General features: G+C 46.9%; 2 protein-coding genes and 1 long non-coding RNA gene across 10 annotated transcripts; 1 reads left to right on the top strand and 2 right to left on the bottom strand.

Moving 5' to 3' along the window:
- Positions 1-1,172: 1,172 nt before the first annotated feature.
- On the bottom strand, positions 1,173-3,520 carry LOC124066981. Of its 3 annotated transcripts, none has more exons than XR_006844678.1 (4): positions 3,506-3,520; positions 2,769-3,011; positions 1,871-1,963; positions 1,173-1,645 (listed from the first exon to the last, which is right to left on the bottom strand). It is a non-coding gene; the product is annotated as an uncharacterized LOC124066981 (long non-coding RNA). The 3 variants fall into 3 exon arrangements; XR_006844677.1 differs by lacking the exon at positions 3,506-3,520 and adding an exon at positions 3,335-3,349; XR_006844676.1 differs by lacking the exon at positions 3,506-3,520 and having other exon boundaries at positions 2,769-3,016.
- A 125-nt stretch (positions 3,521-3,645) lies between these two features.
- Positions 3,646-15,081, top strand: LOC124066980 (transmembrane protein 50B). 4 transcript variants are annotated; one of them, XM_046403929.1, is made up of 8 exons: positions 3,646-3,789; positions 5,049-5,265; positions 6,133-6,245; positions 6,760-6,827; positions 6,929-7,021; positions 7,550-7,607; positions 9,127-9,199; positions 14,528-15,081. In XM_046403929.1, the coding sequence occupies exons 2-7, from the start codon at positions 5,167-5,169 to the stop codon at positions 9,170-9,172; spliced, it is 477 nt and encodes a 158-aa protein (XP_046259885.1). In that variant the 5' UTR covers positions 3,646-3,789; positions 5,049-5,166; the 3' UTR covers positions 9,173-9,199; positions 14,528-15,081. The 4 variants fall into 4 exon arrangements, with proteins under 4 accessions (XP_046259885.1, XP_046259881.1, XP_046259882.1 ...); XM_046403925.1 differs by lacking the exon at positions 14,528-15,081 and having other exon boundaries at positions 9,127-10,485; XM_046403926.1 differs by lacking the exon at positions 14,528-15,081 and having other exon boundaries at positions 3,680-3,825; positions 9,127-10,485.
- On the bottom strand, positions 10,765-15,797 carry LOC124066979. Of its 3 annotated transcripts, none has more exons than XM_046403921.1 (7): positions 15,604-15,797; positions 14,637-14,748; positions 14,303-14,472; positions 13,314-13,459; positions 12,606-12,750; positions 12,310-12,458; positions 10,765-11,872 (listed from the first exon to the last, which is right to left on the bottom strand). In XM_046403921.1, the coding sequence occupies exons 1-7, from the start codon at positions 15,641-15,643 to the stop codon at positions 11,783-11,785; spliced, it is 852 nt and encodes a 283-aa protein (XP_046259877.1). In that variant the 5' UTR covers positions 15,644-15,797; the 3' UTR covers positions 10,765-11,782. The 3 variants fall into 3 exon arrangements, with proteins under 3 accessions (XP_046259877.1, XP_046259880.1, XP_046259878.1); XM_046403924.1 differs by having other exon boundaries at positions 12,310-12,455; XM_046403922.1 differs by having other exon boundaries at positions 12,606-12,747.
- Positions 15,798-16,705: the final 908 nt, after the last annotated feature.

Here is a 16,705-nt window from a genome sequence, read left to right as displayed (position 1 = left end):
TGAGGAAACTCATTTTGGGTCCTTTTTGCCCTAAACTTAACCAACCTTAGACAAAAGTATCCAGACTTCATGGGGCTGTTCCTCAGGGTTCGGGCTCGGCCCCTGACTTCCAGTGAAGGGAAATCTTAATGCTTCAGCACACCAAGACATTTTGGACAATGCTATGCTTCCAACTTTGTGGCAACAGTTTGTTGAAGGCCCTTTTCTATTCCAGCATGACTGTGCCCCAGTGCACAAAGCAAAGCTCCATAAAGACATGGTTGGATGAGTTTGGTGTGGAAGAACTTGACTGGCCCACACAGAGCCCTGACCTCAACCCCATCCAACACCTTTGGGATGAACTGGAACGGAGATTGTGAGCCAGGCCTTTTGGTCCAACATCAGTGTGTGACCTCACAAATGCTCTACTGCATGAATGGGCACAAATTCCCACAGAAACACTCCAACATGTTGTGGAAAGCCTTCACAGAAGAGTGGAAGCTGTTAGAGCTGCAAAGGGGGACCAACTGCACTCCAGCGTACACGCACTTTGAATGCCATGTGACCATAAATCCTGTTGGTGTAGCAGTCAGACCTCAGGTCAGGTGTTTTGTCTATATGGTGTTAAAGACATGCAAGGTTAAAAGTGATTGTCAGTGATATGTAATGAAAGCAGCTGGGGGTGTTAACTAACTGTAATTCAGAGCAGCATGTATTTGTAATTTCCCAGTTATGGGACTAATCAAGGATTATCTTATTTTAAGGATTATTTGATCTTATCACGTGTTGGTTACTTCAGAACACGGCTCCATAACGAGGTCATGTGATGTGCTGTAGCTGCTGAAGTCTCGGCTCATGCCGGGTCAAAGACAGACTTTGTTCATGTGGAGGTGCCTGCTCCACCACAAGGCCACAGCCATTGAAGTACCTGCCGTCCCTCGTCGTCCTGCAGCTCTCCACATTACAGTGTTTTCAGGTCATATCAGGCGTCTCGTGTCAGTCTGAAGCTGCTGTACGATTCAACACACAGCATCTGCCACCTCTGTGAATCACTGATTAACTGTTGACCCTGGATGCAGTGAAGTCTGAGCTACCACAGCGTGATAATGTTCAGGCAGACTGCACCTGTCTACCTGCTCATCTGTCGGTCACACTCTGAAACATGTTAAACACAGGGACTCGGAGAACACAAATAATAATCAGCTCTTTTTAATGAAAAGTTTGACAGTAAACAACCATGCGCATGAACTCATGATGTGCGATTGGAAGCAGCTTCATCAGCAGACTCTAATATTTTCCAGACTAATCGGTTCCTCCGCTGGGGAATTTGTGACCAGGCCTTCATTTTCTCTGCCGACTCGGACTGCAGTCTTCACGGGAAGGACGACGGGTGGGAAAGAAACCTGAGAGCTGGAAGCTGGTGGAGGAAACTGAAAGCCAAACATTTTTCATTTGTAGTTTGGAAAGATGACGAAGCCTCACAGCTCTGGTGGAGGCTGGAGGAGAGCTTCTGTGTTGGTGTCCTCTTTAGAAAGCCTCCACTCTGCCCTCCAGCTCTCAGCTTACTTTCAGGATCCACACTGTTCCCTCCGCGGCACATCGGCCTCCCCCGTCCGCTGGGGAATCAGGACGGGCTCCTCGGAGCTCATCGCGGCCTCCCTCCGAGCTGCACAGAAACACAGACTGGATGAGAGACGGACCAGCGGGTGTCATTTGGTTTGAGTTCACCCCCAGCTAACCTCACTGAGGAACAACGAACAGAAATACGTTCAAACGTTATGTGTTAACACGCCACGAACAGACCACAAGTCAGAACCGAGGAGCGAGAGCCGAGGAAGCCCTGTGCTGAGCTTAAGGGCAGCTGGTCTGGAATCAGTTGCACCTGACCCACCTTTTCTCTGGCTACACGCTGTGGCGCTCGGCTTCTCGGGCTGCGGCTCGCCTCTCACGGCAGCCCGGATCTTCTGCGCCACATACCTGCAAGCTGGAGAGGGAACAACGTGAGACGAGATCGTTCACATTCGCAGTTCAATAATACAGAAATATTCAGCCGTGACTTCTGAAATGAATTCCTGCTGGCACGTCCTCTCAGTAAACTCCAAACTCCTCTGACTCTCGTTTCCACGGTCGACTTCCTGGTATCAGCTGGTATCATGATGGGTGTGGAGACCACAAATTAAACGTCTGCATTGTTTAGCAGGCAGGCAGGAACAACAGTAACAAGTCGCACATCTCCTTTCAGTTAATGGGAGACACCAGTTCAGTGAGATACAGTGGAGGAAGTGAGACCTTTTGGACAATTTGTACTTGTTTTTTAAGTTGAACTTTTCCAGTGTGTGGAGTTGCATTGTGGGAAGTGTAGGAGCCGGGAGTGTGACTCGTTTTTCAGTGTAAACAAACTGCACGTGTAAACAAACACCAAGCTTCCACTGAAATATTGAGTCCTTTCAGCTTTTGCGTTTCACAAACCCTTTACTACATTTACTAATTATCAACGATCAGTCATAAAACCTCCATTTATGATACTCTCGAGGTCTGACCAGGACGAGACGGCGACGAGCTTCCTGACAGGAAACTGCTGAGTCACTCTTACAGTCAACAAGAGCAAATGTTCCTGCTTTTGTTTCGCTTACCAACAGGGTCGGCAGCTCTGCTTTTCATGGCACACGGAGCCACGAATATGACAGGAAATGAAGAGAATCTGGTTTTGTGCTGAAGTGGCTGAGAGACACCAGGAAGCAGCCGAACAGTTTAATCACAGCACAACATGTTAAGGTTCAACGACTCACCGCTGATGATCAGTCACACCATTTCTCCCTGGTTTTTGTCTCCTCAGGCTGAAGCCTCTGTGGTGAGTCAAGCTGCTTCTAAGCGTCTGTGGTGGATCTCAGCTGTCAACTGACACTCGAGCTCTTCCTCAATGACAAGTTCAGCCTTCGTCTGACAATCAGTCTGAGTCACAAAACAGCTCGGTCAAGACGAACAGGAAGTGTTTACGGCACAATCACGTGGTGGCTGCTGGAATGAAGACTCTGTTGTTAAGCAAATAAAATATGATGAGACTTCAGTCTGAACATTTAGGAGCAAATTAAACAATAACTGAAGCAATACTGTAGTTTTAAGAGACAGTCAGAAGGTGGTGATGGTGTGGCGTCACTGTGTTGTTTTCCAGCTGCCAGAAAGCATCAAGAAAACAATGAAGAAGAAGGAGAAAAGTCAGTTCCAGCTTCTCCGTGGAAACTTAAGCTGCGTGCCAAAATAATGGATCGTTTATATAATCATTTCAAGAGGTCTACTGCATGGGAGTTTACATCACACACTATCACAAAAGATTAGGTTATTTATCAGTTTTTACAGCTGAGACGACTGTGGAAGTTGTTGGTTTTCAGCAGTTGAGACGAATCGAGTGACCCGACTGCAGTAGTTCCTCTCAGTTTACAGTCTATGAAGTCAATTAGGGAAGATCTGCTGTAAATTTAAAAGTTTGTTCAGAATTAAATAGTAAAATATCATAAATAATTTGTACTTAGCTGTTGGGCACCAGCTCACAGCAGCAAAATCCCTTAATATGACGCAGATAAAGGACATTCCTTTATTAAAAGGCGAGGAAATAAGAATAATACAAGAAGGCAGAGAAATACTGTTGTACATACTCCGGTACAGGAGGTGGCGGTATGCACCTAAAAGCTGATATTACAAGTCGTTAAAAAACAGGAAGAAGAAGAAGACGACGAAGAAGAAGAAGATGAAGATGATAACGATGCTTGTCAATGGGAACTGAAAACAATCTCGGGCTCTTGACTTGACGAGGTCGGCAGCTGCACTGAAAACATTTCACGTTTGGTTGTGAGTGTGTTGCCGATGCTATTGTCGATGTTTGCTAGCCGTTAGCTGGCTCCACACATTGTCGCCGTAAACAAGCCCGCCTCAGCTGGACGAGCGAACTTAACGGCGTGTTAGCTGCCGTTAGCTCCCCGACACCAACACAGCTTTGACCGAAAACGGGAGAGATTGGCGTGTTGTGTTCTTGTGTGTAAATCGGTCCATCCAGACGACTGAAGTTGGAAAGAGTCGTGGTGACGTTAGAGCTAGCTAAATGTAGATGTAAGTTTCTGATGTGTGTGGTTTCTGTTGTCCGGCTGGCAGTTAACGTAACTGTTTCCACTTCTTCGTGTTTCACAAGCTGATATGTAACATCAGTGCAACTGACACATCCGGGACCGCACTTCCTTCCCCCCAAACAAGATAAACATGCCCCAGCAACTCCAAATGATGTAGTAAAAGCTCCTCACTTCCCATGTTGAGTACTACACGTCATGTTATTTACAGATAACATACAAGCATTTGCTTTAGGGGGCACAGGAAGGAGGCCACATTCTGTTGCTGCTTATGATACGCTGTAAAAATACTTACTAAAACGTGTGTGCATCACGGCAGTTCGTACTTTGTGACGTTTACCTCAGTCCATATGTAAAACGTGTGTGTGTGTGATGGGCAATCAGCAGGCAGCTGCTGGCTGGGGGGCACATCAGGATGAGGAACGCGGTGATGATGTCATGTTGTCATGTCATGTCATGAACATGAAGGAGTTACTCTGGTGCAAACCTGTGCTCATTCGGTCGACAGCTAACATGTTCCAGCCTTATGCTTATTTGCCTGGTAAAAACTTTGATATCAGTCAAATAACATTTGCTCCTCAATGCTCGACGCCCCTGTATACTTTTCATTTAACTGAGATGTTTAGGAGGTTTGGATTCTTGGTGGAAAATGTCTGTCAAAATCAACCAGTCATTAAGTAATTTCACTTGTTTAAGAGACGTTTGCCAGATGGACTTTGAAGGCCAAACTGGAAATTAAGCACATGTTGAAAGTTTTCCTGCCTGAACCAAATGTGTTGATAAGCAAGTCAAGAACAAATGACCAAATTGTTTGTTGAAAACTGGCACAGCAGTCCACATAAGACTGGCACATGTAGGACTTTGGCCCATGTCATCTCCTGAGAGGCTGGTCCACATCAAGTCCATGATTGTGCAGAGAAGATGCTAATGACACGTGTGCATCGTCTGCAGGTAACTCTGACAGAGTCGCTGATCCCGGCCAGGAGCAGAGCAGCAGGCGAAGCAGCTGTTGACACTCGGGAGTCCGGAGGAGGTTCACCTGTGCAGAGGAGGATCGACAGGACCTCAGATGGCTGGCTTTCTGGATAACTTCCGCTGGCCAGAGTGGGAGTGCATCGACTGGGGGGAGAGGAGGAACGCAGTGGCCTCTGTTGTCGCTGGAGTTCTGGTGAGTGAGAGACTGGATTACTGCAGAGTGGACAGCTTGTCAACGTGACGGGTTGAGCTCGAGTCAGCAGGTCAGATATGCACTTGTGTATCTGACCTGCCAGCTTCAGAAAACCCAGGTGAAATGTGATATGTGTGGTAAACAGCACAGATCAGTAAGAGCTTCTGAAACTGTCCCTCCCTCATCTTCAACCTTTAATCTTTAGATCAGTGAAGTTCATTCAAATGAAGGTTGCAGGTTCACATTCCAGCACTGAGATAACTGACAGTAACTGCAGTCTGTAAATGAGTCAGAGGCGCATGATAATCATTCCTTTATCTGTTTCCTGTTTGCCTTCAAGGTCATTTTAGTACAGACATGAGTTTCCCGGGAAACTTCTGAACGTCCTCAGACCTGCAGATAAATCTTTCAGTGATGACAAGTTTTAAATATTTCATCATCATAAGTTCACATAAAACCAGTTTATCAGCTCATATGTTGACTTTTAAAATGGGCGTCATTTTTCCTGTAAACACTTCATCGCCATCATCGTCATCATCATCATCCCACATTTTGACATTTCTGGACACTGAGAAAAGCTGAGATGTTTAATTGTGAACGGAGGGCTGAAATAACAAAAAGATTCATTAGGCTTCCTCACCAACGAACATCCTTTCAAACCTTTCATCTTTGTTTACGAGCAAAGAGACGTCCACAGAGGCGACCACAGATGGTATCAGACGAGCAGCCCGACGTCGTCTCTGTGTCGTCTCTTCCTCCACGTCATCGTGAGCGTCTGAAGCTTTCAGCTCGTCTGCCTGCGTTTTGTCTCAGCTGACCTGCGTGTCACGTGTTGCGCTGCATGTAAACTGTGATGTGTCTTGGCAGTTCTTCACGGGCTGGTGGATCATGATTGACGCGGCGGTGATGTATCCACTGCAGGAGCAGATGAACCACGCCTTCCACACGTGTGGCGTCTTCTCCACCATAGCCTTCTTCATGTAAGTGCCGCACACGTCACGCTCTGCTGTGAGCCTGTTGACACATGCAGTGAGTGTTAGAAATGAGGCAGACCAATAGCCAATCAGTGTTGTCACATACCAGAATTATGCTCTGATGGAAAGCCTCCCCTAAAGATCTCCACACTGATACTGAAATGGACAATAGCCCCCCCAGGCATTTGCGGAGGTTTTGTTTTCTCCGCCGCAGCACGAGGATCATGACTGTTAGCCCGTTTACAGCACAGAGGAGGGACAGCTGGCCGCTGCATTCAGGCATCGTTTTAGTTTCCGCTCTCCTGCTGTCATCACAGCCTCGAGCCTTTTTGTAGTTCTTTGCATCGCTGGCCTTTTAATGGCCTTGTGTTCGGATTGTCTGGTTATGTTGAGAAACACACAGTGTGCATCCATACTGCTGCACTTTCACTTCATGTCCTCCTTCTCGAGGTTACCACGACAGCAACAACAATCAACAGGAAGTCCTCAGATTAACCGCTGACTCTGTCTTTATGCTTAGGATCAACGCAGTTTCTAATGGCCAGGTGAGAGGAGACACGTATGGAGAGGGCTGCCTCGGCAGGACAGGTGAGCTTCCACTGCTGCTCTGCTCTCATTTGATTGGCTGTCAGGGTGTGCGGAGTGAACGAGCGAGCTAATGAAAGCCGTCATCACGTGTGTCCTCGCAGGAGCTCGTCTCTGGCTGTTCGTCGGCTTCATGATGATGTTTGGCTCGCTCATCGCCTCCATCTGGATCCTGTTCGGAGGCTACGTGGTGCCGAGTGAGTGCCCCCCCACCCCCCGCCCGCTCGCCGCTTCGATGCACATCGCTATCAGACGTTTAGTCATGACACATCAGAGACAAGAATTCACACACAGTCCACACCGTCTCTAATCCTGTTCTCTAACTGAAACTGTGTAGGGTCAGGAAGTGCAGTGTTGGTGTGTCACAGGGTTTAACACACAGGCAGACAGGCAGCAGGTGTTTGTGAACGCAACCTGCTTCAACCGATTAGACCACTGAAGCCGTAAACACCAGATCCCCAGACGCCATTAAAACAATCACACATCACATGCTGAGAGGTGCTGAGTCAAGAGGAACTTCCTCAGTCGTCTGGGTCAGATACATACGTTAAGTTTTTCTTTCTCTGTGCTAAAAAAACAAACAAACCCCAAAACACACACACACACACACACACACACACACACACACACACACACGAACAGCAGGTCTCAGGACAGTTTCAGAGTCATCAGCATGTCTCTGCAGTGTGTAACTGACTTGTTACTGTTTTCCTCCTCTTGTTCAGACAAAGAAGTGGCCCCCGGGTTGGCGGTCTTCTTTCAGAACGCCTTCATCTTTTTTAGGTGAGTTTAACTGACTTAAATAAATCTGTGAGCTCACCGCTGGGGTTTGGGCTCCTGTTTGTCTTGTTCCTGTTCAAGTGTCACCTTAAAAGACGCCAGGACTTCTGGTCCGCTGACGCACGGCTGAAGTCGGTTCAGAGTTTATTGTTTTGATGTGTGAGCTGAAGGGGAAAGAACATGGCCGACACGCTCGCCACTGAGGAGACTGAGGAGGTCTCGGTTTGGACCTCTGAAGAGTAGATGAGACAAGATGCACTTAGAGAATGGATTTATATGCTTCAATTCAATTTTATTTAAAGTGCCAATTCATAACAGAGTTATCTCAAGACACTTTACAGGTGTGTAAACAACACATTCAAAACAAAGAAGAGAATCAGAGAGAAACAGGTCCCAGGGCAAAACCCCACACTGAGTCAGCATTTGGCCACAGTGGAGAGGAGAGACAGGGAGATGGAGAGAGACAGGAGGCGGGGAGAGACAGGAGAGGGGGAGAGGAGAGACAGGGAGATGGAGAGAGACAGGAGGGGGGGAGAGACAGGAGAGGGGGAGAGGAGAGACAGGGAGATGGAGAGAGACAGGAGGCGGGGAGAGACAGGAGAGGGGGAGAGGAGAGACAGGGAGATGGAGAGAGACAGGAGGCGGGGAGAGACAGGAGAGGGGAGAGACAGGAGAGGGGGAGAGGAGAGACAGGGAGCATAGAGAGAACAGTGCAGAGAGGAGCAGCAGGATCCGGGCAGGGCCATGGATAGGGTTCTGGATCCAGCAGCACTATCAGTGCAGTAGGCAGGGCCATAGAGGGCTCAGGATCCAGCAGCAGTACCAGGCCTCAGGAGGGCGGGGTAGGAGATTCTGGATCCAGCAACATGCTCCGGAAGTGCTAAGGAAAGATGGAGCACTAGAGCTCCGGGGGAGAGGACGAGTTAGTGCTGCACCAGTGATGGGACGTGAACATAGAGAGGGTGTCTGTATGCTTCAGAGTCATCTCATTTCCCCAAACAGCAGCCGCAGTGAATTTCCTACATCCTCATCGTCTCTTCCTCAAGCTCTCATGACTTTCGGGTTGCACAACACATCACTTTGTCTGAGAGTGTCGGGGCTGGTATCACCAGGCGGGTCTCACTGTCTCCGATTCTGCTTCACTCCACCAGGGGAACAGGACAGTCCAGTTGGTTCCTCAGACATCTTGTTCTTACGGGAAATGCGTTTCTCAGTTGGCGACAGAACAGGCAGGACGAGCAGCACACCGTCGCTAACAGGAAGCTGCGTGTTACTGCCAGGAAAGGGTGTGGCTTGAGTGATTTTAACTGGAAATCCTCTGTGTCTTGTTGGTGCTTGTTGCGTCCGTCGTAGCTCAGGTTTTGGTTTAGATTTCACCACCAGACACACCAGGCTCACGTAATGAAAACACCATTTAAAGGTTTAGGGAATAAATATATTTATTGTTGTAGGCTCAGACAAATGTGATTAAAGCGCTTTGCTGTTTGTCCTGACGTGTTTTTCTCTCTCCGTCTCTCTGCAGCACTCTGATCTACAAGTTCGGCCGGACTGAAGATTTATGGGGTTAGAGGGTCTGTCTTACTACTGTCTGTATCTCTCACACACACACACACACACACACTTGTCTTTCTATCTTTGTGAGGACCCTCATTGAAAAGCCCCTCACCTTAACCATCACAGCTAAATGACTAACACAAAGCTGAACCCAAACCCAAAAACTGAGGCCGTTCAATAATATCAGCACATCACGTGTATCAGCCGGACCCTGAACACTTCTGTCAGTGTGTCAGGCTGATGATGCACACACGACAAACGCAAACTGTCGACCAGTTTACTTTGTGTGTGTGCACTTTGAAAAGCGTAGCAGGACATTAATGAGGCTACATATGTGCATCGGCGCTCGGCCAAAATGAGTTCAAAATAAACCACAAACAGTCTTTTGAAGTAGTTGTGAGCGGCCCAGACGTCCTCTCGGTGCTGGTTTAAAGCAGAACAAGGTCCACACAAAGACGGCAAGACAAGCAGCCGCACGCACACACAGAAAGTTAAGATTTTCGTTTAGTTCGTATTCGTTTTAAATGCTTTTGTAAACGTTCCCACTGTATCTGTGCTGTTCTCCAGATAACACTTTTCAAACTGTCTGTACTTGAAATGAGGGAAAGCAGGACGCGGGTTCACTCAGCTCGAGCGTTAAGGCGTTCATTTATTCAGTCGAGTGTAATCTCACTGCAGTGAACCAGAAAGGGAAATCATCATTTGTGTTGGGACGAGCTAACTTATTGATAGGAGAACAAGTAGGCAGTAGTAGGCAGAGGCTGAGGCCCTCCTGCTGTCCTGCTGCCTGTGCTGAAGCTGCTCATGTCGTATACTTGTATGTCAGAAAAGGCCACATGCACTGGATTATCATGACTTTTAGATGAGTGTTTCTTTTCATGGGTCTGACTCGTACCAGGGTCTGTTTCCTGTTGACAGATTAGTCACTGTCGTTCTGCCTCAGGATGAAGCATGTTTTTTAAATAGTCTGTCTCACCCTCTTGTACTTTGTCCTTGTTCAGCTCGTTTCTGTAAAGTGAGATGTAAGTATTCAGTATACTTTGGATTTTATTTTTGGTAGCCATTTTAACTATTTAAGTAAGGAGCAAATGTTGTGTTGAGGTGTCAGTCAGAAAAGCTGCTGTAGCAACAGTATCAAACATGGCACACTGACGTGCAGCGGATCATTTTTATTGTCATGAAATACTCGTGTACCCTGAAGCTTTGACTTGCATGGAGTAAAAATGAGACGTAAAAACCTGAGAAAGTGGGATTCTGGTTTACATTTTTAATCATTTGTCCGACTTGTCAAGAGCTTAAAAGTGAAAAATAAATGTGTTTTATTGGAGAAGTCTGGACCGTCTGCAACTGCTTGCACCCGATTGGCTGGCGAATGAAGTCGTGTCTTTTGCTTGTATGAGTTCAGGCTTGGAGACGTGTCTGGCACGTGTCCGCCTCCCGCCGCAGCACAGGTGAGTACGCTTCAGTTTGTCGCGCTTGCTGCATTTCGTATTGACAAACCCGAAACGCGTCCGAGGGTTCGCAGCCCTCGCCGAGGACTCAGCCTTCAGACAGAACAAACCGTCTGGAAAACAAAACTCTCGTTTACGAGCCCCAATCGCAAAACTGTCTTCACATTCGTTATTTATTGTTAATCAGTTCAGACCCACGTGATTACAAGACATCAGCACATAGAAAGTACAAAACAGTAACACACCAAACCTTTGGCGTGTAGTCCACACACAGGTGAAAGCTTCATGTCGTGTTTTCCTTGATTCATAAGAGTTTCAGATTAAACTTTTGTCCCATTCAAAAAAATCTGCAGGACTCAGCGACTGGAGTCTCCTGTTGGACGGCGCCTCGACCTCGGGCCGCGTCAAAAGCCGCTGAACGCGTTCATTAATGCTTACAGAAGCTCAAATGTTGTGATTTAAAGAAAACAGCACATTTAAAAAAAATGAAAAAGTGTAGCATCCAAAGGAACCAGCACGAGACGGACTATCCAGCTCACCGTCCCTCCGTCAGGCCGCGGGACACGGTGCGCTTCAGACAGCGCGTGAAAACGTCTCGGCAGCTCAGGCGTGGGGAAAACGACGCCGCTTTCACGGGGATTCAGGCAGACGGACGGCGTTGTGTCGCTATGGTGATGGAGGCTAAAGAGTACGAGATAAAATCAATTTGTGATTTCTCTTGAAATTCTGCTGCAAACTTAAAATCAGACCCACGTGAAAATCCGCCCAAACGCTCACTTCACGTTGGACTGAAAACACTAAACTATGAGCTTGTTTTCCACATGTTTTGCAACGTAAAATAGTTTAACTTCCGCCCTCCTGCGGTCTGCTGGCGTTCTCTGCCCGCCGCAGCTCGCGTTGGCGTCCTGCTCTCGTCGATGGGAACGGGAGCCCGTCTGCTGTCCGTCTGCCTGCATCCACGTGAATCCAGCATTAACTCGAGAGGTCTTTCCATGTCTCCATTTTCTCTCCCTGAGTGAAAGCTTCTCTTCCCAGCACTCGAGTTTTTACACTTGGACTCGTTTTCCGGAGCCTGAATCCATCTGAGCCGAGAGTCTGTGTTTGGGGGGGCCGCAGGGCGCAGAGTTCAGTCCTCAGGGCTCATCCACGAAGAGGAGGTGCAGTTCCCCTGAACTACGCCAAGGTGACGGAGGAGATGACCTCAGTGTGCTCCTCAGGCTGGCAGCTGGGGACTTCATGGTTCCTAGTCACGACCAGGAAGTGCTAGAGGAGACCAGAGAAACAGTCAGCATGAGCACACTGGGAGTGATGACATGCAGGGGTCACCTGCACACCTGCTTACAGGTGTTGGCAGCCACGGTGTTCTGACTGTCTTTTTGTCAATATGTGAGCTGAGCAGATCTGAGACCAGCTGCTCACACACGATGGTGATGTAATGTGATGTGAGGAGTCATCTCAGTGTGTTACTGTGCAACGATTACCATCAATGAAACACAGCTGGGGCGAAAAGACGTGATTTTAACTGATGTCAAGGAATCTGATTCTACTCCAACAATCCAAAAACGGAAAACGACAAAAACAATCAGCTGGTTTAGTGATTACATGTGAACTTTGGATGCTTGTTCTGAACTTTGAGAAATGGAACAAATGATAAATAGACTCCAGGAAATAAACAAATCTTCATTAACGTTGATACTCACGTCTGGGATCTCGCATCTCGTCCTTCGCAGCCACCGTTTGAACCTCCCACAGTGGAAGAGGAGGACGTAGGCGATCGCAGGAGTCAGGACAACCAGAACGAGGACGAGCACCACAGGGACGATGATCTCAGCTTGTCCTGAGTGACCTGCTGGGAAACACACCGTTTTTAACCTACCACAAATCACTGAGCCGCCATTACCCTAACCCACAAAACAGAGCAGCGTTATCGTTTCTTCACAAACAACCGCGGCCAAAACAAGCAACAGAAGCGCGGGTGATAAAAGCGCAGTCTTACTGGAGTTGGGGATGAGCTCACACTGGGGGCACCTGGGCAGCCCGGTGGGGTTGCTGAAGTTAAGAAACTGCACCTTCACACAGTAACGCTGTCCCTCCTGCAGCCCCTCGATGGACAGCGAAGAGACGCCGTCTTTAAAGTTCTGCTGGAGACACATGAGAGTGATGTGAGGCCAACATGTCCTGTTGACTCTTCATGTCAACACATAACATCTTTTTTTTTTTTACCGCAGGACCAAATAACTTCTAGATGTGATCAAATCATTTTATTACTATACAGAGTGAAGATTTTTGAAAATCAAAGATTCTTTGTTTGGGTGAGAGATGATTATACTTTTACGTTTTATTAATTTTATCACAGTTTTCTGCAACGTGTTTCTTGAACGTGTTTCAACCCAATCCAGTGAAAAATAAGCCATCAGCGAGGTAGGAATTTTTCATTTTTTCAAGAAAATCCATGACATGAACTGGGAGAATGTGGAATAAGCCTTTACAATGTTTCAGAGTACAAACCCAAGAAGGAAAATAAAAGCAGACAGGCAGATAAAATGAGAGTGAAGCAGGAAGAACATGAAGGCAAAGGAAGCGAGAACAACAACATGAATAAGATCAAATAACAGAGAAAAGGCGCCGCAGATGATAAGAAACCAAAAGTCGTGAGAGGAGGTTTAAAAGAAGCTCAAACGAGAAGCTGACGGACGCGTCTCACCTCCAGCGGCTCTCCCTCCCTGCCGTAGTGAACCCGGTGTCTCGCGTGGTCTCCGTATTCCCTAGCCAGCGGGTGGTTCCTGCTCAGGTGTACGGTCAGGTAGCCCGGCCGTGCAGTCAGACTGACTTGAGGAATACACGAGTCACCTGTAAGAGCGCAACACACACATGCAAAGTCAGGACTGATCTCCATGGGCGACGTGACCACAGACACGAAGCTTCGGTTCAGTCTGCAGAAGCGTGATGACGTCCTGGCAGCTCGCCGTGGGCGTCTGAAGCCTGTGACACGTCACGCTGTGTGGTTCACACTGTGGTGAGGCTGGTTAACACCCCGACTCACACTGCACTAACTGTACAATACAGCAGTCCACCTTCAATAGAAAGCAACTGTTATCTGGTCATGAAATCAGTCATTTCCTGTGTGACACCTTTTGATTTTAACTGCTGTGGCACAATGATGGCGGCCCGGCATGTCGCAGACGTGTTAGCAAAATCTACACAAAACACGGTGTTTCACAGGCCAAACATGCGCTTAACTTCCTCCCGTCTCAGCTGCCGTTTTACGTTGAAACAGAAGAGCCAAAAGGCCGGAGACAGGCTGCAATACTGCCACCTAGCTGTCGGGGGGCTGAACCACAGCCACAAATCTTAACCATCACACAGAACCAGTACAGAAAATACAGAGATGCTTTAGTGTGTGGATATTAAATCAGTCGACCTCTGACATAAATAAATACGATGTTTCCTTGTGAATACCGCAAGATTTTTGATGAGTGCTTTTGCGGGTGACACAACCACATCAACATGTCATGTCACTGTCAATCATTAAGCCTATAACAAGTTAAAAATTCAAACACTCTTCGTTTACTGTCAGGAGAGAAAAAGAAAAGCAACAAATCCTGACGTTTAAGAAGTTGGAACCAGCAAACGTTTGATATTTCAGCTCTTAAAAGCCTGACTCGGTGGAGAACAGCCCTGCCGGTTTCTTACCGTGAGTGCTGCAGGCCTCGACCCGGACAGAGTTCAGCCCTCGCCTCTCCGCCCGAACTCGCAGCATCACGCAGCCAAACATGGACTTATCTTTGATTACATGGACGTCACACCGATTGGCAGATATTCTGAGGCAGGTCGGCACATCTGTCCATTTTATGCTTGCAATCCTAGAAACAACAAGAGGTTTGGGTCAGTGCAGAATTCTTTACAGCTTCTAACACGTCACACACACACACACACACACACACACACACACACACACACACACACACACACACACACACACACACTCTCAGCAGAGAAGGAGGAGCTAAGGAGGAGGCCATCTCACCTGTACTGGACGGTGTAGGTGACGTCTCTGTCCTCGGCAGCTGGAGTCCACGTCATCAGCCACCCGTCAACATGGACGTTCTGAGGTGGTGCTGGTGGCGCCTCAGACAGGACTGGGACAGCAGATGAGAACACAATGTTTGACACTTTATGCAGGAATACGTGCAAAAATCAAATTTCCTGCATCGGTTCAACCGTCCCTGCTGTTACAGAAACTGGATGCTTCTGCATGCGTTTATTTTCTTGTTTGAGCATCATTTTAATCCAATTCATCAGCTTCTAAAGCCATCCATCCGACTAAAACTTCTTAATAGGCTGTTAAAGTGTACAAAGTTTTGTTGTAGTTGAACCTTTTTTGAGACACGACAAAAAAGTCACTTTATTTGCTTTATTAAAATTAGACATGACAACCACCAGAGCTTATTATTATTAAAGTTTTAAACTGACACGAGTGTAACGTTCATGTTTCATGTATAACGACAGACAGGACGTGTAAGTGATTTAAGGTCTTCCAACAGATCCTTTAAAAACCTGAAGCTGCTTTCCTTGGCTGACTTGAAGACGCTGATGCTGTTCATTAATGGCCCAAAACGTCTGGCCCAAACGGCAAAACGTAATGACGAGCCTGAACACACAGCAAGAGTAGCTTTAATCCCACGATTCACATTTTACTGAAATTATGTGTTTAATGAATTATGTCTGTGCCGATTTTACCACACTGCCTAATATGAATCAATCACAGCATTAGATCACATTTTACGTCACATTCAAATCAACCCGACACCAAAAAACCCTAAAAGCAGGAATTTTTAAATCGAGTTTGGCTTAATTTCGTTTGAGGCTAATGGGCAGGCCCGTCTGTTAGCTATTAGCACACCGAGCACGTAATGGGTGTTGCCTCATACTGTTGGTCGGCTACATTAGGCTAACGGTAGCTAAAACCTCAACTGTTAATGTTTAATAATTACCTTGGACGACGAGCTGGATGCACACCACAATTAAAAACATCGTGACAGCCTTATCTGCCTTATCTGACGGGGTGCGACGAGTCCCGGACCAGATTTGTCCCCATAGCAGCTTTAAACAGTCTGTAACAACTGACACTCACAGAACGAGTCCCTGGCCGAACTTCCTCAATTGCTCAGCTTTGGGAATAGCACGGGCACGGTACTTCTCTTTTTTTTTTTTTTTTTTTTTTTTTTTACTGCAACTTTATTTGTAAACAGCATTTACAGTGACGAACTCGTTCCGGTAAGGTTTGCCGTCCAAAATCACATCTCCTAATTTAACCGTAACGAAAAGAACATCAATCATTTATAGCAAATAATAGCTGAATTGTTATTTAAAAGACAAGAAAAAGTAGAAATCACAAATTAACATAAGCAATATTCATACAAAAATAGAATAGGGCTATCAATGATTTTGATCGTATATAGCGCCGATTCACAACAAAGGTTAGAGACAGACAGAGACAGAGACAGAGACAGACAGAGACAGACAGAGACAGACAGAGACAGAGACAGACAGAGACAGAGACAGACAGAGACAGAGAGGAGGGTGGGGGTGAGGGATGCACAGCAGCAGTAATAATACAGACATATTGGAACTGTAGATAATGACAATGAAGTATACAGGAGGTACTATGGTGATTATGATAGCAGTATTAGTAACAGTAATGATGGTAGTAGCTGTACAGAGTCGTAACAGAATTAAAATAGATTATGACTAAACAGTAGTAATCGCAGTAGGTTTCGAGCAGGACCACAGCAGGAGGTCCAACCACGATCCATGAGAACCTGAGAGACCAGAAAGCACAAGGACTCCAGGGAAGAAGCTGAGTTAGTGACACGCATTAATGGGACATGAATGTGTGCACGTCACTTGGGTGGGTTAAATGCAGAGCACAAATTTCGTTGGAGTGAGTTCCCTCCAATGACAAGATATGTCAAAAATATATATATGTCAGAGGGAGAGGAGGTTATTGAAAAGTTCTTAAAATTCAGAACAGTTTATGAGCTGTACTGCAGCCAGCCGCCAGGGGGCGTCCAGATGTTGGGTCACTTTTGGCCA

Source organism: Scatophagus argus, chromosome 11 (genome assembly GCF_020382885.2).
Source record: "Scatophagus argus isolate fScaArg1 chromosome 11, fScaArg1.pri, whole genome shotgun sequence".
Classification (NCBI taxonomy): Eukaryota; Metazoa; Chordata; class Actinopteri; family Scatophagidae; genus Scatophagus; species Scatophagus argus.
Note: the sequence above shows the minus strand (reverse complement) of the source record. Positions and strands in the feature narration are given on the sequence as shown.